Genomic DNA, 23,283 nt, shown 5'->3' on the forward strand with positions numbered 1-23,283 from the left:
TTTCTCCTTGATGTGTTGGGTTGCAATAACTGGATTTTCCGGGAGAACACTGACGTTATTTAGGACACATCTGGCACTAATTACAGCCAAAAGATTACCACTAGCTGTATGATATAATAAGGGAAATACGATAACACACTGTCACAGAATGTACTGCTTTATCCATCCAAATATGGAATTTTATAAATTGGGGGGGGGGGGGGGGGGGGGGTAATACAACTGCAAGGTTATAAAAAATAAAAAGACGATAGCATATCTAGTGTACAATGAGATGAAGATCAAGCTATAACACAAAAATGCAAATATTGGACGATAGAAAGAAAGCTAAGAGTGGTCAAAGTCACTAAAAGACTTTGAAAACTGTGGTAATGTTGCTATAACAGATATACAAAGCAGTTCATTACTCGAAATGAAATGGTACCGCAAGGAAGAAAACAAAACAAAATTCTAAAGTACTTATCTCCATAACGGACTGGTAGCTTGGAAATTTCCAGTTCAAATCTCAGGGCTGCTTGAGAGCCACTGCTGAGCAAAACCTTTCATCTTCAGCTCTTTGCTTGGGTTTTGTCTCAGCTGTAAGTCAATTTGAATAAAAATATCTGCCAAATAAATAAATATACATAGATGCAATTTAGCTGAACGAGTTTTATACAAAGCATCAAATGAATGTCAAATTAGAGAGGGAGTAAACTTCAAACCAAAACTATCAATACTTTTATTCATGTACATTTTCAGTTTGGAAAAAAAATGAAGGCTTTGTTTGTTCCCTTTTGGATTTATTGATATTTTGTGTCATAATGTTTTCAGTAAGTAATCAGAATGATTCAGTCCACATTTACAGCCAAGGCAGCAGAGAGAAGTGCATGAAAGCACAATAGGCCAATGGTCAGGAGCTGGCAGCACATCATCTGACTCAAAAAGTTTGGAATCCATATAGTCAGAATCTTTGTTCTCTGCAAGAAACTCCCTCAATTCTTCATTGGCCCTCAGACAGTTGAGTGTGCCTCCAGATTTTGGATGATGTATTGATCCATTAGGGCACTTTCTCCATTCGTTTAGCCCCTCATAGCCTTCCAGGAGGATTCATTGTTACCATTAAATTACCACAATTAAGTCACATGGATGGGGAAACATTATGCGTTCAGTTTAAGAGATCATGTTCATTCATTCATCTTCATTAAACACTTTATTCCATAGTGGATCCAGAGCCTATCTCAGGGACCCTGGCATGAGGACAAAAAAACACGCCAGTCCATCATAAATCATCATCCAGACACAGATTCACACCTTGAGGTAGTTTAGCATCCACAATCCACCTACCGGCATGTTTTTTGAAGGTGGGAGGAAACTGGAGAACCAGGAGGAAACCCGTTCGAACAGAATGCAGATCAAGGAGACAGTAACTTGAGCTCACAAACCAATCAGGGATCCTGGAGCTGTGAGGCTGTGCCTGAGAAGATGATACTACTTATACTATTCTTTAAATCACTTTCTTTAAATCATTAACTTTTTAATATTTTTAATCAGCATTGTAATTCAAGATATAAAAATATCCTTGCTAGAGTTCTTAATAGGGTATGATTACTTATCCAACACACACATGCTTAACGAAATTTACAAAAAAATAAGTTTTTTTGCGTATTTGAATTTCTTGCTGTTACACTGTAGCTTACGTTTTTTTTCATCCAAAAAAAGTTTGAGCAGTCTCTGTATACAGTGGTATGCAAAAGTTTGGGCACCCCTAGTCAAAATTGCTGTTACTGTGAACAGTTAAGCAAGTTGAAGATGAAATGATCTCCAAAAGGCATAAAGTTAAAGATGACTCATTCCCTTTATATTTTAAGCAAAAACAATTTTTTAATTTTCTTCTTTTACATTTTCAAAATGACAAAAAAGGAAAAGGGCCCGAAGCAAAAGTTTGGGCACCCTGCATGGTTAGTACCTAGTAAAACCCCCTTTGGCAAGTATCACAGCTTGTAAACACTTTTTGTAGCCAGCTAATAATCTTTCAGTTCTTAACTGGGGGATTTTCACACATTCATCCTTGCAAAAGGCTTCATGTTCTACAAGTTTCTTGGGCTGTCTTGCATGCACTGCTCTTTTGAGATCTAGGTCAGGGGACTGTGAGGGCCATGGCAAAACCTTCAGCTTGTGCCTCTTGAGGGATTCCATTATAGAGTTTGAGGTGTGTTTTGGATCATTGTCTTATTGTAGGACCATCCTCTTTTTAACTTCAACTTTTTTATAGATGGTGTGATGTTTGCTTCCAGAATTTGTTGGTATTTATCCGAATCCATGCTTCCCTCGGCCAATGACATGTGCCCTGTGCCACTGGCTGCAACACAACCCCAAAGCATGATCGATCCACACCCGTGCTTCAGAGCTGGAGAGGTGTTCTTTTCCTGGATTTGGTACACTTTTTTCTCCAAACATACCTTTGCATATTGTGGCCAAAAAGTTCTATTTTGATTTCATCAGTCCACAGGACTTGTTTCCAAAATGCATCAGGCTTATTTAGATGTTCATTTGCAAACTTCAGATGCTGAATTTTGTGGCTAGGACGCAGGAACGGTTTTCTTCTGATGACTCTTCCATGAAGGTCATATTTGTTCAGGTGTCGCTGCATAGTAGAACAGTGCACCACCACTCCAGGGTCTGCTAAATCTTTCTGAAGGTCTTTTGCAGTCAAACAGGGGTTTTTATTTGCCTTTCTAGCAATCCAATGAACAGTTCTTTCAGAAAGTTTTCTTCATCTTCCAGACCTCATCTTGATCTCCACTGTTTCTGTTAACTGCCATTTCTTAATAACATTACAATCTGAGGAAACGGCTACCTGAAAACACTTTGCTACATTCTTGTAGCCTTCTCCTGCTTTGTGAGCATCAATTATTTTATCATTCAGAATGCGAGGGAGTTGCTTAGAGGAGCCCATGGCTGTTGATTTTAGGGACAAGTTTGAGGAGTTAGAAAATTTATACAGCTTTGAAATCTGCATCATCTGACCTTTCCTAACGAATAATTTGAACAAGTCACAGCTCAATAAGCTAATTAAGGTCTGGAACCTTGGTAAAAGTTACCTGAGAACTCAAATGTATTGGGGTGCCCAAACTTTCGCATGGTGCTCCTTTTCTTTTTTCACTCTCCAATTGTACAAAACAAAAATAATACACAAATCTTGCAGAAAACGCTGAAAAGAAATGTGTCGTCTTTACCTTTATGCCTTTTGGTGAACAGTTCATCTTCTGCTCACTTAACTATTCACAGTAACAGACATTTTCAGTAAGGGTGCCCAAACTTTTGCATGCCACTGTATACGCAAAAACAAACATATATTGCAGTGTAACGTGACTGGGAGGTTTCAGTGGTTATGCTACAGAATTATGAAACAAACCACACCTCTTCCACAGAAAAGTATAAGCATTACTTATCTAAAATAAGGCAGCTGCTGATAAGCATGCAGGAGTGTTTTTAAGCGCCAGTCAACGCTGGGTGAGAGGGGACATTCACTGTCAGGAAACAAGTGCAAACTTTACATAATAATATCTGTTGAAATGCAGTATAATTGCCTTAAATGTCATGTTTTCTTTCTAAAATTTGACCAGTTTTCCTCAAAGCTCACATTTTTGCCCACCTGGGTCAATTCTGAACTGTTTATTAAAACAAGTTCACCAAGGTCAAATCAAGAAAAGATGGTCAAGAAACAATTCCCCTATGTTATAGGGATGAATAAGCATAAACCACTTGAAATGGAGATTAGTAAACTATGACCACATGCCCACTTCCTTATATTGTATGAAGGTCCAGCTATATTCAAGATTGGCACAACACAACTGCTATGTAAGAGAAGGTTCAAGATATGAACACAACTAAGAGATTGTGTATGTTGTGGTTGGTTCCAGAACATTCTACCCCACCCCACCCTACCTCCCCCCCATGTCTGACGCTTTCTTTGGGCTCATTTCCTGGATATAGATTTGACCCTAAGAACTGCTGCTTTAATCATAAAGACGTCTCATCCCAGGACTCCCAAGGCTCTTATTCACATTATACTTTCAACTCATTTAGTACTGTATAATTTTATAGCATACAATTTTAAAAAGTCATTATTTATAATCCAACTATCTGGCAACCCAGAGAAGAGGGTTGCCTTTTGAGTCTGGTTCCTTTAAACATTTCTTCCTCATGCCTTCACTGCACGTTTTCCTTGCCACAGTCCTCTGGTTTGTTCATCATGGATATACAATGGTATGCAAAAGTTTGGGCACTCCTGGTCAAAATTACTGTTACTGTGAATAGTTAAGCAAGTTGAAGATGAACTGAACTCCAAATGGCATAAAGTTAAAGCTGAAACACACTCATCAACATTTTAAGCAATATCGGTGTATTATTTTGGTTTTGTACAATTTTAGAGTAAAAAAAGGAAAAGAGTAACTTGCAAAAGTATGGGAACCCTAGTAGCCCAGGAGTAAAAGGATTTATATCCGGAAGAAATTAGTAACAAGCTGAAAATTTCAGAATATGTTCAGAATACCTTTAGGAATAACATACTAAAAGTCCCCGGAAATCCCCCTTGTGCTCTCTGAGAAATTCAAGATGGCGTCCAAAATGGCCGCCAAATGGAGATCTGCCCATATCTCAGGCCCAAAACAAAATATTAATGCAATTAAAAGGTCAGAATATATGTTTTGTAGGGTAGGAGAGTAAATTCCAACATGTGTGTATTAATTACATTGTGTATTAACATTATATAATAACAATGTACACATTATTATAACAGTATATTTGTGTATAGTGTGGATCCATTGGTTACTCGTTCACTCCGTATCATCCTATTCTGTTCACAAAACAACAAACACAATTACTAGGGGTTGGAGCACTTATTTTCATTAATATTAATTAAAGTAAATTGGTGGTGTAAAATGAAAAATGGCATGTTAAAAGGTCATGCTGAGTTCAGTCATTTTTAAAAGGTCATGCTGAGTTTAGTCATTTTTTGTCCGAACACACTGGCATTGCTAGTAGTAAAGACTGGCGCTAGAAACTCAAAGATTAATTTTTTTCCACCCTTAAACAAGCTTGAATAAATTCCCTACTTCACTGATGGTACAACAAAGGTCCAAGCATTACAACTGAGGCACTGAGAAGTGTTTAAGTCTACTCATTGTTTATAAGCAAGAGCTTTTATTGAGGCAGACCTTTTTGTCATGAAAGTCGCCGGAATGTTGAAGAAGTGTACTGAAACAGCTTGCCATTGTAGTTTTAGAAGATAGAGTTCTCAAATTTAATTTCCCTTTAATATTTTATCAAAGCTTAAAGATGCACTAAATATTAAGGAAATTGATGTCTAATTGTTGTCTTACATTATGTGCATGTATGTACGTAGCCTACTAAGCTAATCTGTCAATCATGTCAACCATCAAATTCCATGTAATTTCCACATTAATGACCTTGTAATCTTGGTTAATTTTAATTTTAACAGTGTGACAATGGTGAATTTGCATTGCTTGTATGAGAGAATATATAATTTAACATTTTAATTGCATTTATATTATGTTTTATCCCTGAGATATTGAAAAATCTCCAATCGGCAGCCATTTTGGACGCCATCTTGAATTTCTCAGAGAGCACAAGGTGGATTCCCGGGGACTTTTAGTATGTTATTCCTAAGGGTATTCTGAACATATTCTGAAAAATTCAGCTTGTTACTAATTTGTTCCGGGTTGGACTCAATTTTGAGCTAATGCTCTCGGGCTATAGGATATTTGAGCACTCAGATCACTTTGACCAAAGTCTCAGACCTTAATTAGTTTGTTAGGGTTATGGCTTGTTCACACACATCATTAGGAAAGGCCAGGTGATGCAAATTTCAAAGCTTTATAAATACCCAGGCTCCTCTAACCTAGTCCCAAAAATCAGCAGCCATGGGTTCTTCTAAGCAGCTTCCTACCACTCTGAAAATGAAAATGTTTGAGGTCCACAAAGCAGGAGAAGACTATAAGAAGATAGCAAAACATTTTCAGGTTGCCATTTCCTCAGTTCGAAATGTAATTAAGAAATGGCAGTTAACAGGAACAGTGGAGGTCAAGATAAGGTCTGGAAGACCAGGAAAACTTTCAGAGAGAGCTGCTCGTAGGATTGCTAGAAAGGCAAATCAGAACCCCCGCTTGACTGCAAAAGACCTTCAGGAAGATTTAGCAGACTCTGGAGTTGTGGTACAGTGGTGCTTGAAAGTTTGTGAACCCTTTAGAATTTTCTATATTTCTGCATAAATATGACCTAAAACATCATCAGATTTTCACACAAGTCCTAAAAGTAGCTAAAGAGAACCCAGTTAAACAAATGAGACAAAAATATTATACTTGGTTATTTATTTATTGAGGAAAGTGAGCCAATATTACATATCTGTGAGTGGCAAAAGTATGTGAACCTCTAGGATTAGCAGTTAATCTGAAGGTGAAATTAGAGTCAGGTGTTTTCAATCAATGGGATGACAATCAGGTGTGAGTGGGCACCCTGTTTTATTTACAGAACAGGGATCTGTCAAAGTCTGATCTTCACAACACATGTTTGTGGAAGTGTATCATGGCACGAACAAAGGAGATTTCTGAGGACCTCAGAAAAAGTGTTGTTGATGCTCATCAGGCTGGAAAAGGTTACAAAACCATCTCTAAAGAGTTTGGACTCTATTAATCCACAGTCAGACAGATTGTGTACAAATGGAGGAAATTCAAGACCATTGTTACCCTCCCCAGGAGAGGTCAACCAACAAAGATCACTCCAAGAGCAAGGCATGTAATAGTTGGCGAGGTCAGAAAGGACCCCAGGGTAACTTCTAAGCAACTGAAGGCCTCTCTCACATTGGCTAATGTTCATGAGTCCACCATCAGGAGGACACTGAACAACAATGGTGTGCATGGCAGGGTTGCAAAGAGAGCCACTGCTCTCCAAAAATAACATTGCTGCTCATCTGCAGTTTGCTAAAGATCATGTGGACAAGCCAGAAGGCTATTGGAAAAATGTTTTGTGGACGGATGAGACCAAAATAGAACTTTTTGGTTTAAATGAGAAGCAGTATGTTTGGAGAAAGGAAAACACTGCATTCCAGCATAAGAACCTTATCCCATCTGTGAAACATGGTGGTGGTAGTATCATGGTTTGGGCCTGTTTTGCTGCATCTGGGCCAGGACGGCTTGTCATCATTGATAGAATGATGAATTCTGAATTATACCAACAAATTCTAAAGGAAAATGTCAGGACATCTGTCCATGAACTGAATCTCAAGAGAAGGTGGGTCATGCAGCAAGACAATGACTCTAAGCACACAAGTCGTTCTACCAAAGAATGGTTAAAGAAGAATAAAGTTAATGTTTTGGAATGGCCAAGTCAAAGTCCTGACCTTAATCCAATCGAAATGTTGTGGAAGGACCTGAAGCAAGCAGTTCATGTGAGGAAACCCACCAACATCCCAGAGTTGAAGCTGTTCTGTATGGAAGAATGGGCTAAAATTCCTCCAAGCCGGTGTGCAGGACTGATCAACAGTTACCGCAAACATTTAGTTGCAGTTATTGCTGCACAAGGGGGTCACACCAGATACTGAAAGCAAAGGTTCACATACTTTTACCACTCACAGATATGTAATATTGGATCATTTTCCTCAATAAATAAATGACCAAGTATAATATTTTTGTCTCATTTGTTTAACTAGGTTCTCTTTATCTACTTTTAGGACTTGTGGGAAAATCTGATGATGTTTTAGGTCATATTTATGCAGAAATATAGAAAATTCTAAAGGGTTCACAAACTTTCAAGCACCACTATACATTGTTCTACTGTTCAGCAACACCTGCACAAATATGGCCTTCATGGAAGAGTCATCAGAAGAAAACCTCTCCTGCATCCTCATCACAAAATTCAGCGTCAGAAGTTTGCAAAAGAACATCTAAACAAGCCTGATGCATTTTGGAAACAATAGACTACCTCAAAAGGTGCAAGCTGAAGGTTTTACCTACAGTCCCCTGATCTGAACATCATTGAAAATCTGTGGATAGACCTCAAAAGAGCAGTGCATGCAAGATGGCCCAGGAATCTCTCAGAACTGGAAGACTTTTGCAAGGAAGAATGGATCAAAATTCCTCAAACAAGAATTGAAAGACTCTTGGCTGGCTACAAAAACCATTTACAAGCTGTTATACTTGCCAAAGGGGGTGCTACTAGGTACTAACCATGCAGGGTGCCCAAACTTTTGCTTCAGGCCCTTTTCCTTTTTTGTCATTTTGAAAATGTAAAAGATGAAAATAAAAAATTGTTTTTGCTTAAAATATAAAGGGAATGAGTCATCTTTAACTTTATGCCTTTTGGAGATCATTTCATCTTCAACTTGCTTAACTGTTCACAATAACAGTAATTTTGACCAGGGGTGCCCAAACTTTTGCATACCACTGTAAATCTACATCCATTTCTTTAACCCTTTGGTGACTGACCCCTTGAAAATGGTTCCTCCAGGAACCATGACGTTTCAGTTGTCAAGACAACGGAAAAACTAAAATACAAATACAAATACAAGAGCATTTTGTTTTGTGCACAAAAGCATTGTGACGTATCTTTCTGTTTTTGTATTTTAGTTTTTCCGTTGTCTTGACAACTGAAACGTCATCGTTCCTGGAGGAACCATTTTCAAGGGGTCAGTCACCAAAGGGTTAAAGCTGCTTGCCTTGTGCTGCACTGCCTTGGAAAGATCCTCCGCATCAAGTGGCAGGACATGGTGTCGGATACTAAAGTGTTGCAGAGAGCAGAGATGGAGAGCATACAGTGGGGCAAAAAAGTATTTAGTCAGCCACCAATTGTGCAAGTTCTCCCACTTAAAAAGATGAGAGAGGCCTGTAATTTTCATCATAGGTACACTTCAACTATGAGAGACAGAATGGGGGGAAAGAATCCAGGAAATCACATTGTAGGATTTTTAATGAATTAATTGGTAAATTCCTCGGTAAAATAAGTATTTGGTCACCTACAAACAAGCAAGATTTCTGGCTCTCACAGACCTGTAACTTCTTCTTTAAGAGGCTCCTCTGTCCTCCACTCATTACCTGTATTAATGGCACCTGTTTGAACTCGTTATCAGTATAAAAGACACTTGTCCACAACCTCAAACAGTCACACTCCAAACTCCACTATGGCCAAGACCAAAGAGCTGTCAAAGGACACCAGAAACAAAACTGTAGACCTGCACCAGGCTGGGAAGACTGAATCTGCAATAGGTAAGCAGCTTGGTGTGAAGACATCAACTGTGGGAGCAATTATTAGAAAATGGAAGACATACAAGACCACTGATAATCTCCCTCGATCTGGGGCTCCATGCAAGATCTCACCCCATGGGGTCAAAATGATCACAAGAGCGGTGAGCAAAAATCCCAGAACCACACGGGAGGACCTAGTGCCCCCATACTCAAATAGTGGCCCCCGGGCCATTTTAGGCCCCCGGGGGGTCTATTTCTGGCCCGCGAGCTGTTCTGTGTGTTTTTTTTTAATTTGGGTTTTTTTTTTCAATCGCGCTGTCCGCTCTTATTTTGAAAGAGCGCCCCTCGCGCTGCGACGAGATGTGAGGATTGCCTCCATGGCAACGATAAACAAATAGCAAGGCTAATCTAAGCCCTCGCAAAACTCCAGACAGTCAGTTTACCGGCCGTAGCCACAATGGCATACTCGAAGTTTGCACCAAAAAGAAAACTGGACAGCGAGAACCGCCAATTCCAACCAGAATGGACAGAAAGGTTTGCGTTCTTTCTTCCACCGTCCAGCACTCGACCTTTGTGTTTAATCTGCCAAGAAAGTGTCGTGGCAATAAAAATGTCCAATGTGAAACGGCACTATGAATCAAAACACAAGCATTTTGAAGAGACATTTCCGCAAAACTCCGAGACCAGAACAACAAAATTAAATGCTCTGATGGCGTCATATCAAACATCCAACAGAATCCTCCACACTTCTTTGACAAAACAACAAAAGGCAACGGAATGCTCCTTTAGAGTAGCGTGGGTTTTGGCAAAGCACGTGAAACCATTCACGGACGCAGAGATAATGAAAGAGTGCATGGTTGATGTGATGGACACGTTGTTTGAAGGCAAAGAAAAAGAGGAAATGAAAGGCAAAATTCAACAAATCCCCCTGTCTGACTCCACAGCATGCAGACGCACGGAAATGCTGGCTGGTGATGTAGCAGAGCAGTTGTGTGATGGAATAAAAAATCCATTCAAACCAAGGTTCCAAACATTGGCCAAAGACACATGAGGCCATTTCTCCCATTAAGCAATATTGAGAGTGTGAGTTAGTTCTTGAGTTTGTTAACCAAAGCACAGAAAATGGGCAGCTTGAAGGGTATTTGTTTTGGATTATTAACAGGGTAATGTTTTATTCAGTTATTTATTTGTTTTATTTATTTTATTCAGTTATTTGTGCCCAAATGAAAAATATATTTTTATTTTAGGTAGGCCCTAATACTGTTGTGTTCAATGACAAGGAAATGTTAAAATAAATGTGTTACATTATTATGGCATGTATCATACACATTCTCAATAAATGGCCCTTTGAGTAAATGGGAAAAAAAATTGTGGCCCCTCATCATTTCTATTTGAGTACCCCTGACCTAGTGAATGACCTGCAGAGAGCTGGGACCAAAGTAACAAAGGTTACCATCAGTAACACACTACGCCGCCAGGGACTCAAATCCTGCAGTGCCAGATGTGTCTCCCTGCTTAAGCCAGTACATGTCCAGGCCCGTCTGAAGTTTGCTAGAGAGCATTTGGATGATCCAGAAGAGGATTGGGAAAATGTCATATGGTCAGATGAAACCAAAATAGAACTTTTTGGTAAAAACTCAACTTGTCGTGTTTGGAGGAGAAAGAATGCTGAGTTGCATCCAAAGAACATCATACCTACTGTGAAGCATGGGGGTGGAAACATCATGCTTTGGGGCTGTTTTTCTGCAAAGGGACCAGGACAACTGATCCATGTAAAGGAAAGAATGAATGGGGCCATGTATCGTGAGATTTTGAGTGAAAACCTCCTTCCATCAGCAAGGGCATTGAAGATGAAACATGGCTGGGTCTTTCAGCATGACAATGATTCCAAACACACCGCCCGGGCAACGAAGGAGTGGCTTCGTAAGAAGCATTTCAAGGTCCTGGAGTGGCCTAGCCAGTCTCCAGATCTCAACCCCATAGAAAATCTTTGGAGGGAGTTGAAAGTCCATGTTGCCCAGCGACAGCCTCAAAACATCACTGCTCTCGAGGAGATCTGCATGGAGGAATGGGCCAAAATACCAGCAACAGTGGGTGAAAACCTTGTGAAGACTTACAGAAAACATTTGACCTCTGTCATTGCCAACAAAGGGTATATAACAAAGTATTGAGATGAACTTTTGTTATTGACCAAATACTTATTTTCCACCATAATTTGCAAATAAATTCTTTAAAAATCAGACAGACAATGTGATTTTCTGGATTTTTTTTCTCATTTTGTCTCTCATAGTTGAGGTATACCTTTGATGAAAATTACAGGCCTCTCTCATCTTTTTAAGTGGGAGAACTTGCACAACTGATGACTGACTAAATACTTTTTTGCCCCACTGTATATTGTGTTCTGGTAAGATCACAGCACATGGTCATATGTTGGACAATCAAATTCCCAAGAAGCTGCTGTATGGCGAGCTGTGCTCTGGTAAACATTCCAGGGGTGGCCAGGGGAAGCGATAGAAAGACGCCTTAAAAGCCTCACTCAAGTGCGGCTTGGATCCCATCTTCATGGGAACCTACTGCCCTTGACCAGCTCGAATGGTGAAGCAAGTTTCACTCCAGTGTCTCTACCTTTGAAGAATGCAGGGCCAACTTTGCAAGAACAGAACTTGGCTGCCCCTCCTTCTGAACAGTCGGAAACCCACCAATGTCCTCACTGCCATTGTTAATTCTTATCCCAGACTAGAGGTTTGCGCGGGACAGAATTTTCAGTCCCGCTCCTGCCCGCTCCCGCATTGTGCAGTCCTGCTCCCGCCCGCTCCCGCAAAGAATTATGATTTTCAGTCCCGCTCCTGCCCGCACCTGCCACATTTTGTCCCGCTCCCGCCCGCAAATCCTGCATGATGCAGACGTTCGCGTTATTTCTCACGAAAGTTCTTGTCATTGGCTTGGGGAATTAAACATGCTGAGATTAGCTGAGCTCTCCACTGACCGATCCTTCACCTAGCGCACATAGCGAGGGTGCGCGTTGCCAGGCGGCATGCACAGCTGAGGCTTTACAGAGATACCCAACACACCTACCAAAATCTACAGTGGATATTAAGAATATTGTACATTGCACATAGCTTATATGTCACTCCTCACATTTACATTCTAGGAAATACAAGTAGGCCTATAAGAAATTAATATAATTTAAAGACACAGCGTGATGGTGCCCCGCCCCCTACTTTGAGTGGATTTGAGCATAAATATCTACAGCTCACGTTCAGGGGTGCGTTTCCCAAACAACCAACCAAGTTAGCATTAAACCAATATGGTACGATGCAAGTTTGAACTAACTAACATCCAAAAAACGACGGTTTCCCAAAGCTGTAGTACTTTTGGCACTTATCACAACAAGCAAAGGGCAGCTGATTTCCCTCTGCGTCATACATGAGTGAGAACGACTTCCAAATGTCTGATTTCAGGACTCTTGACTTTTTAACGGTAAATGTACCTCTTTTTAAAGCAGCCCTTACTTCTGAAGCACTGTGAGCTTCACTAGAGGAGCTCTGCTCTTCTGCCATGATCGGAGATCTCAAACACTGAAGAGCTGAAAGGAATCGGAAACGTACGCGAGATTAGACCACATCCGCAAATTTAGGCATCTTAAAATGTTTTTATTAATGCCAAATAAATACCCAGCACAAATTATATATGATTGACATAAATTAATAATTTATAAATTTTATTTTAAACACGTTTTTAGTTAGTGGGACTGCAGCTTATCACCTCTCCCGTCCGCTCCCGCATTGTGCACTCCCACCAGCGCCCGCAATGAGCTTTCAAAATTTGGCCCGCGCCGCACTGCTTTGCGTCAGGTCCCGCGGGACTCCCATGGGAGTGCAGGGCTCTAGCCCAGACCAGCCTCTCCAGTCATCTGAGGACCCATAATAGATAGTCATGCTCATCTTGTGCTCATCTTTGAAACCGAAGAAGAAGAAGTAGCACTATAGGATTAAAACTGATGAGATGGTCAGGATAGGGTTGCTAGTGATGTTTGTTGAGATGAGGGATCAGGGTTGGTTTTCCCACTGCAAAAACCAGAGCATTAAAGAAAACCAATAAAGGGATGGTGTTACATCTTATAACTGCAGTCTCTCCAACCTGTTATTCAACAATCCACAGATTTGTGACTTGTAGATTTGGGATTTAGGAATAATTTACTGGGGGGACTTGGCTGGAGAAAGAATACTGCTCCTGGATACAACTTGTTCAACCTGCAACTATAAATTTACATTGATCGCAAAAAAAAAACAAACTCCGTGCAACTGTAAAAAAGGACACTGCACAAAATGTCTCAATCATGTATGATGCCTTCCATCTGTGAATAAATGCACAACTGTTCTGTAATTCTCCCTATTAAAGGGATGGGGAGACCCAGAGGTGATTTGGCAACATCCACATTGAATGATTAGATTCATAACTGGCCAGCATTGCATTAGCCCATGAACATTAATGATGTGTTCGGTGTTCCATTGTCGGTGCCAAATGCTGTTCAGCAACCAGTGGTTATGTTCTACTAAATCAAGGTATGATGCAACTAACACTGAAATGACTTGTTGGATTAATTATAACTAGCAGTGCATTGAATATACTGTGGTCGTCATTAGACAGGAACACGCTAATCAGACAGGAACACAATTTTTCTAAAGCCATCAACTGTTCAGTTGCACAAATACAAACAACTTGTGTATACAGACTGCAGATCCATGTCGAAGTTTAGTGTTTTGGAACATTTTTTTAAGCCACTTTAATATTTCATGAATGATTTTAAGTTTGAGTTTATTGACACCAGTATGCTGTACTTTCGATATTTGACTGTTTGTCAGATAGCATCACAATAAACGTCGACTGAAAAATAAATTGTGAAAGTAGTACAATGTTTTGGCTATATTCAGTGATAAAACATATTAAACTTCTTTAGCAATAATTAGAAGTCTGGCTTGTGAGCATAGTGTCCAATAACTGTTAAGATAAATGTATGTTGAATCAAAAGCTCCAGATTGATTGCACTATCATAAAACCAGTTTAAAATGCAAAAGATATGCAATGACCCTCATTTACAAAATTAACTTACAAGAGAAAACTGGGCATATGGTCGTTTCCATGCAGAGACTATGATCAAATTTCACTTCAAGTCTCACCTCACCTTGTGTACGCAAGTTTGGATGTGCGGTGCAGCACCGTATATCTGGCCAAGTGGAGAACTGTTCTTAGAATATATCATTGGACTGGTATCTAAGCATATGTAGCCAAATATTCATCATTTAAAATATGTAGCATATGGCAAAATTCTTCTTCTTCTTTTGGCTGCTCCCGATTAGGGGTCGCCACAGCGGATCTTTCGTCTCCATTGCTCCCTGTCTTCCGCATCCTTCTCTACCACACCTGCCACTTTCATGTCCTCTCTCACCATATCCATGTATCTCCTCTTTGGCCTTCCTCATTTTCGTTTGCCTGGCAGCTCCATCCTCAACATCCTCCTTTCCACATGCTCTGCATCTCTTCTCAGGATGTGCCCATACCATCTCAGTCTCATCTCTCTTAGCTTAATTCCCAAACTTTCCACATGTGCTGTCCCTCTGATGTGCTCGTTCTTTATCCTGTCCAACCTTGCCACTCCCATCGCAAACCTTAACATCCTCAACACCGCCACCTCCAACTTTGCCTCCTGTCTCTTCGTTAAGGGTACGATCTCCAATCCATACATCACAGCTGGTCTCACTACTGTTTTATACATCTTACCTTTCACTTTTGCTGGGACTTTCCTATCATAAATGACTCCTGAAATCCTTCTCCAACTGTTCCACCCTGCCAGCACTCTCTTTCTCACCTCACTATCGCAGCCCCCATTTTCCTGCACAGTTGACCCCAGGGACTTGAATTCACCAACTTTCTTTATGTCTACTCCTTGCATCTTCACTACACTCTCATCCCCATTCTCATTGATGCACATGTATTCTGTTTTGCTACTGCTCACCTTCATTCCTCTTCATTCCAGTGCATACCTCCATCTCTCCAAACCCAACTCAACCTCCTTTCTACTTTCACCACATATCACAATATCATCCGCAAACATCATGTTCCATGGTGACTCTTGCCTCACTTCGTCCGTCAAGCTATCCATCACTATGGCAAACAAAAAAGGACTCAAAGCAGATCCTTGATGGAGTCCCACCTTCACCTTGAACCATTCAGTTGTTCCAACTGCACACCTCACTGCTGTTTCACTGTTCTCATACATGTCTTGCACCACTCTAATATACTTCTCATTCACTCCACTCTTTCTCATACAATACCATAACTCATCTCTCGGCACTCTATCGTATGCCTTCTCCAGGTCTACAAACACACAATGTAGCTTTCTCTGGCCTTCTCTGTACTTCTCCATTAACATTCTTAAAGCAAAAATTGCATCCGACGTGCTCTTCCTTGGCATAAACCCGTACTGCTGTTCACAGATTGCTACCTCTCTTCTCAATCTCGCTTCCAATACCCTTTCCCATAGCTTCATGGTGTGGCTCATCAATTTTATTCCTCTGTAATGACTGCAGCTCTGTACATCTCCCTTATTCTGTATATTGGGACTAGCACACACTTTCTCCATTCATTCAGCATTTTCTCATTCTCTAGGATCTTATTAAACAATCTCGTTAGGAACTCCACAGCTGTCTCACCCAAACATCTCCAAGCCTCAATCGAGATGCCATCTGGTCCGACTGCTTTCCCAGTTTTCATTCTTTTCATGGCTGCCCTCACCTCATCCTTACTAACCAACTCTGCTTCCTGATTTGCTGTCTCCAATGAATCTGACCTTTTCTCTCTTGGATTGTCCTCATTTAATAAATCCTCAAAGTATGCTTTCCACCTTCTTAATACACTCTCTTTGTTTATCAGCACATTTCCATTTACAACCCTGATTCCAAAAAAGTTGGGACAAAGTACAAATTGTAAATAAAAACGGAATGCAATAATTTACAAATCTCAAAAACTGATATTGTATTCACAATAGAACATAGACAACATATCAAATCTTGAAAGTGAGACATTTTGAAATTTCATGCCAAATATTGGCTCATTTGAAATTTCATGACAGCAACACATCTCAAAAAAGTTGGGACAGGGGCAATAAGAGGCTGGAAAAGTTAAAGGTACAAAAAAGGAACAGCTGGAGGACCAAATTGCAACTCATTAGGTCAACTGGCAATAGGTCATTAACATGACTGGTTATAAAAAGAGCATCTTGGAGTGGCAGCGGCTCTCAGAAGTAAAGATGGGAAGAGGATCACCAATCCCCCTAATTCTGCGCCGACAAATAGTGGAGCAATATCAGAAAGGAGTTCGACAGTGTAAAATTGCAAAGAGTTGGAACATATCATCATATACAGTGCATAATATCATCAAAAGATTCAGAGAATCTGGAAGAATCTCTGTGCGTAAGGGTCAAGGCCGGAAAACCATACTGGGTGCCCGTGATCTTCGGGCCCTTAGACGGCACTGCATCACATACAGGCATGCTTCTGTATTGGAAATCACAAAATGGGCTCAGAAATATTTCCAGAGAACATTATCTGTGAACACAATTCACCGTGCCATCCGCCGTTGCCAGCTAAAACTCTATAGTTCAAAGAAGAAGCCGTATCTAAACATGATCCAGAAGCGCAGACGTTTTCTCTGGGCCAAGGATCATTTAAAATGGACTGTGGCAAAGTGGAAAACTGTTCTGTGGTCAGATGAATCAAAATTTGAAGTTCTTTATGGAAATCAGGGATGCCGTGTCATTCGGACTAAAGAGGAGAAGGACAACCCAAGTTGTTATCAGCGCTCAGTTCAGAACCTTGCATCTCTGATGGTATGGGGTTGCATTAGTGCGTGTGGCATGGGCAGCTTACACATCTGGAAAGACACCATCAATGCTGAAAGGTATATCCAGGTTCTAGAGCAACATATGCTCCCATCCAGACGACATCTCTTTCAGGGAAGACCTTGCATTTTCCAACATGACAATGCCAAACCACATACTGCATCAATTACAGCATTATGGCTGCGTAGAAGAAGGGTCCAAGTACTGAGCTGGCCAGCCTGCAGTCCAGATCTTTCACCCATAGAAAACATTTGGCGCATCATAAAACGGAAGATACAACAAAAAAGACCTAAGACAGTTGAGCAACTAGAATCCTACATTAGACAAGAATGGGTTAACATTCCTATCCCTAAAATTGAGCAACTTGTCTCCTCAGTCCCCAGACATTTACAGACTGTTGTAAAGAGAAAAGGGGATGTCTCACAGTGGTAAACATGGCCTTGTCCCAACTTTTTTGAGATGTGTTGTTGTCATGAAATTTAAAATCACCTAATTTTTCTCTTTAAATGATACATTTTCTCAGTTTAAACATTTGATATGTCATCTATGTTCTATTCTGAATAAAATATGGAATTTTGAAACTTCCACATCATTGCATTCCATTTTTATTTACAATTTGTACTTTGTCCCAACTTTTTTGGAATCGGGGTTGTACATCTTTCATCACTCTTACCTGCTGTACATCCCTCACTTCCCTGTTTCTCTGCCTAGCTAGTCTGTACAGGTCTTTCTCTCCTTCTTTGGTCTCCAGTCTTTTGTACAGCTCCTGGTATGCATCTGCTTTCGCCTTCGCTACTGCTCTTTTTGCCTGCTTTCCTCATCTCTCTGATCGTCCCAATTCTTCTTTGCTAGCCTCTTTTTTATAATTTCCTGCACTTCTTTGTTCCACCACCATGTCTCCTTGTCTTCCTTCCTCCTTCCCGATGACCATCCTAGCACCTTCCTTGCTGCCTCTCTTACTAGAATAGCAGTAGTATCCCAATCTTCTGGCAGACTTCCATGACCACTCAATGCTCATCTCATTTCTTCCCTAAACTCCTTCTGATGTTCAACCTCTTTTAGTTTCCACCACTTAAGCTTCAGCTCCACTATTTCACGCTTCCTCTTTTTCACTTTCAAGCTCATCCTGCACACGACCACTCAATGTTGTCTAGCTATACTCTCCCCTGCCATCACTTTGCAGTCTCCAATCTCCTTCAGGTTACCCCTTCTGCAGAGTATGTAGTCCACCTGTGTAGATCTTCCTCCACTCTTAAATGTCTAGTCTGGCTAACGCAACTTCAAAGCTCTGCGAGCATTGGTCTGGCATAGATATTAAGCCCAACCGTTTCCCAAAGCGCGTGGTTGACCCGCCTCCCTGAAATGCCTCAGTTTGCCACTGGTCGAAGCCAGAAAAGGCTGTGACGAAGCTTAAACCAATCACATCACTCTTTCCTCTGACATATGTGATGCGACGGAAACTTCGCAACAGCCCCCTGTGTTGTGTCACACTTAGGATGGGCGGGCCCAGGCTAGCTAACTGGTAGATTAAACTCTTACCGAAGCCGGTCAGGAGCAAGGCAAAAACGTCCTTCCTTTCAATAAATACCTCCAGGGCTGCTCTTTGCTCCATTTTCAATGAGAACTTCCCATTGAATGCTTTCAATACAGCATCTACCACTGTGTCAAAGGCTTGCCGCTGCTCCATGTTCGTAATGTTTCTAGTGAATGAAGTGCTTCCGGCATAGATTCTGTAAACAATCTATGGCTTCCGGTCGCAGTTCTACTACATCACTGCCTTGAACACGCCTCTACCCAGGGCCGTTGGAGATGCTCAAAGTTGATTGGCTCTCAATTTTTAGGGAGCTTGGAAGAGCTGGAGATAGCTTGCCTTGCCAGACTAAGTTCGCAACAGCCCCCCGTGTTGCGTCACACTTAGGATGGGCGGGCCCAGGCTATTAAACATCACCCTGTGCTGCTCTTTCTTCTCGAAGTATGTATTGACTATTGCCAAATTCACCCTCTTTGAAAAATCAACCACCATTTGCCCTTCCACATTTCTCTCTCTTACACCATATCTGCTCATTACGTCCTCATCTCCTCTGTTTCCCTTGCCAACATGTCCGTTGAAATCTGCTCCTATCAGCACGCGCTCCTCCCTCGGTATTCTTTCTACCACTTCGTCCATCTTTTCCCAGAAAGACTCTCTTCATTCTCACATCCAACCTGTGGGGCGTACGCACACACAACATTGATTACCACTCCTTGAATCTCCAACTTCATGCCTATCACCCTATCTGACACCCTCTTCACATCAATCACACTGTTGACCAACTCTCCCCTCAAAACAATACCAACACCATTTCTCTTTCTATCGACTCCATAACAGAACAACTAGCATCCATCTCCAATGTTCTTGGCCTTGCTTCCTTTCCAACTTGTCTCCTGCACACACAAAATGTCCAACTTCTTTCTTTCCATCATACCTGCTAACTCTCTTGCTCTGCCAGTCAGTGTTCCCACATTCAGTGTTCCTACCCTAAATTCTAAGCTCCTTCCCTTCCATCTTTCATGCTCTCTCCTAACACGCCTCCCCCCTCTCTTTCGCCTTCTCCATTTTGGCGCAACAGTAGCACACTTTCCACCGGCACCCTGTTGACCAACAGTACCAGAGGCAGTCGTTGTTAACCCGGGCCTCAACCGATCCGGTATGGTATTTCTCATTTCATTCTGCATGTTAGATTTGGCACAGTTTTACGCCGGATGCCCTTCCTGACGCAACCCTCTCCAATTTAACTGGGTTTGGGACCGGCACCAAGAGTACGCTTATGCACCCCCAGTGGCTGGATTTAGCATATGGCATATAGTGGATGTAGGCCTTTAATAAATATAATATTTAGCATATGGCAAAATATTATATTTATTAAAGGCCTACATCCACTATCTAGGTACCCTAACATAGGCTACACGGGTATTTTCAAACTGTTTGCAATTAAAGCAATGGGAAGATTAGATGCTTATTCAGTCACCTATTGAACCAAGAGCTGTGCCAGTCATCAAATCTCAGCAAGGGCACCTCTGGCTCTGTTAGAAGACCTCTATACATCTGTAAGACGCAACAGGGTTTTTCAGGAGTACGTGGATTCTTTTATGAAGAGTGATGGGTGGCTATTAAGTTGCTTTTGTCTCCCAAACAGGGACGGACTGGCCATCGGGAGTAGCGGGAGTTTTCCCGGTGGGCCGGTGGTTCAGTGTGGGCCGGCAGAGAAAAAAAAATAATACAGTTGCGCTGGCCTTTAATATGATAAGCAATGTTAACAGTTTCTCTAGTGTCTGGATAATCAGCATTGGCTTACATGGGCGTCAGTCATGGAGCTGTTGGCCAATCACAGCCGAGCCGAAGGCCGAGGGTTTCGGTCCGGCCCCCTTCTCCCTCTTCATCTGTCAATCAATTAATCAGCCATGCAAAAATGGAGAAGAAATGCAAGGGAGGAGCACAAAGAGAAAAGAAAAGGCACACACTATAAGCAGATGTGGCCAAGTGTCAGAAATTGACAAATATATTTTCTGCTGCTGCATCATCTGCACCATCCTCAGCGGCACCTGCAGCTCTCGCGGCGTCGCCGTCTGGAGGACAACATGACCCGGAGGGGGATGCTACTCAGGTGGGCGGCTGTAATGTTATAACATTATTTAGCTAGCTTGCTAACTTTTAGCACAATGCATTTAGGCTAGTTTGGCTGTAAAAACGTCATTATTGTGTATGGACTACACTAGTACTGCTAGGCCTAGTATACTAACAACATAATGTGATGATTTGATCTGTGATGATTTGGGGTGCCATGTCATCTGCTGGTGTTGGTCCACTGTATTTTATCAAGTCCAAAGTCAACACAGCCATCTACCAGGAGATTTTAGAGCACTTCATGCTTCCATCTGCTGACGAGCTTTTTGGAGATGCTGATTTCCTTTTCCAGCAGGACTTAGCACCTACCCACAGTGCCAAAACTACTACCAAATGGTTTGCTGACCATGATATTACTGTGTTTGATTGGCCAGCCAACTTGCCTGACCTGAACCCCATAGAGAATCTATGGGGTATTGTCAAGAGGAAGATGAGAAACACCCGACCCAAAATTACAGATATGCTGAAGGCCACTATCAAAGCAACCTGGGCTTCAATAACACCTCAGCAGTGCCACAGACTGATCACCTCCATGTCACACCGCATTGATAGAGTAATTCATGGTAAAGGAGCCCCAACCAAGTATTGAGTGTATAAATGAATATACTTTTCAGAAGTTGGACATTTCTGTTTTGTAAATCCTTTTTTTGATTGATCTTAGGGAATATTCTAATAATTTGAGATGCTGGATTTCTGATTTTCATGAGCTATAAGCCATAATCATCAAAATTAAAACAAAAAAGGCTTTAAATATTTCACTTTACATGTAATGAATATAGAATATATGAAAGTTTACCTTTTTGAATTAAATTATGAAAAAAAGGAACTTTTTCATGGTATTCTAATTTTTTGAGATGCACTAGTACATTTCAGTCTTAGGCCTTTTTCATCCATCCATCCATCCATCCATCCATCCATTCATTGTCTATACCGCTCATCATACTAAGGTTCGTGTGTGAGCCAATCCCAGCTAATTTTGGGCGAGAAGCAGGGTACACTCTGGACAGGTCGCCAATCTATTGCAGAGAGCCAGACAGCCATTCACACTCACATTCACACCTCTGGGCAATTTAGAGTAGCCAGTGAACTTAGGCTACGTTTACATTAGACCGTATCTGTCTCGTTTTCTTCGCGGATGCACTGTCCGTTTACATTAAACCGCCTGGAAACGCCGGGAAACGGGAATCCGCCAGCGTCCACATATTCAATCCAGATCGTGTCAGCTCCGGTGCTGTGTAAACATTCAGAATACGCGGATACGCTGTGCTGAGCTCTAGCTGGCGTCTCATTGGACAACGTCACTGTGACATCCACCTTCCTGATTCGCTGGCATTGGTCATGTGACGCGACTGCTGAAAAACGGCGCGGACTTCCGCCTTGTATCACCTTTCATTAAAGAGTATAAAAGTATGAAAATACTGCAAACACTGATGCGAATACTGCCCATTGTGTAGTTATGATTGTCTTTAGGCTTGCCATCCTTCCACTTGCAAGTAGTAAGTGATATGCGCTGGGATCACACACACAGCGGCTCAGTCCCGAATCGTGGCTTGTGCACTTCACTCGCGCGCTGTGTGAGCTGCGCAGGGCCGGAGTGCGCACCCTCCAGAGGGCACTCGCTGTTCAGGGCGGAGTGATTTGGAGCGCAGGATGCCTGCGGAGCCAAGCGTATCCGTGTATTGGCGTTGCTATGTGCACGCAAATCGTGTATTGGTGTTGCTGTGTGCACACTAATCGTTTTAAAAACGTTAATCTGATGATCCGCTGATACGGTCTAATGTAAACATGGGCTTAATCTGCATGTCTTTGGACTGTGGGAGGAAACCAGATCACCCAGAGGAAATCCACACAGACACGAGGAGAACATGCAAACTATGGCTTAGGCTTTATACAATTAAAATATACAGGATTTTTTTAGACTTCCTTGTTAACTGGTATCCATAATGTCAACAAGCTAACAGTTCAGTGAATCTACTTGAATAAAACTTGCATTTTCTTAGATTCTTGTATTTTTCGTTACACAGACCCTCTGTGTGTTTCAATTCCATTGTATGCAGTCATCAAGTTGTTTGCAGGAATTTAGTGCATTAGTGTATCCAGTATACCACGTTGCCTAGTCCACCGAGCAAATCATCCTGGGCATGCGAAGACCAAGATCAAATACATGTTGGATGAGCAGGACCTACAAGTAACAAAACTGCTCCATCTTCTAACCAAAAAGGAGAAATCCGACCATTTTCTAATGTTTCAACAGCCAGTACAAGATCAGTTCATATATTCATGAAGAGTCATCAGTTTCTTTGAGGGGTGTATTTGAGAGGGTGTATGATCAGGAGTAAACTCATGAAGTCACCAAAGATAAGACCAGACCTGTGATTGCTCACATGCAATTCATTTTCATGATGATGTCATCAAAGGCAGGCTGACATCTCAGTAGCACTCCTCTTTAATAGGGATCAACCGATATGTTTTTTTCAGGGCCG

General features: G+C 41.5%; 1 protein-coding gene across 3 annotated transcripts in view; it reads right to left on the reverse strand.

Moving 5' to 3' along the window:
• wnk4a (WNK lysine deficient protein kinase 4a) overlaps positions 1 to 23,283 on the reverse strand; it is a 123,555-nt gene that overhangs the window by 95,125 nt on the left and 5,147 nt on the right. Inside the window, exons 1-2 of one of the 3 annotated variants that reach the window (XM_060939456.1) lie at positions 1,674 to 1,736; positions 1,321 to 1,450 (exon numbers count right to left, since the gene is read on the reverse strand). The exons of the other annotated variants lie outside the window; for them this stretch is intronic. Coding sequence (XP_060795439.1) covers positions 1,321 to 1,326 — 6 coding nt within the window. The 5' untranslated portion in view covers positions 1,327 to 1,450; positions 1,674 to 1,736. Of the gene's footprint in view, positions 1 to 1,320; positions 1,451 to 1,673; positions 1,737 to 23,283 lie in introns of those variants that run through there. 3 annotated transcript variants of the gene reach the window in all.

This window comes from Neoarius graeffei, chromosome 14, assembly GCF_027579695.1.
Source record: "Neoarius graeffei isolate fNeoGra1 chromosome 14, fNeoGra1.pri, whole genome shotgun sequence".
Lineage (NCBI taxonomy): Eukaryota > Metazoa > Chordata > Actinopteri > Siluriformes > Ariidae > Neoarius > Neoarius graeffei.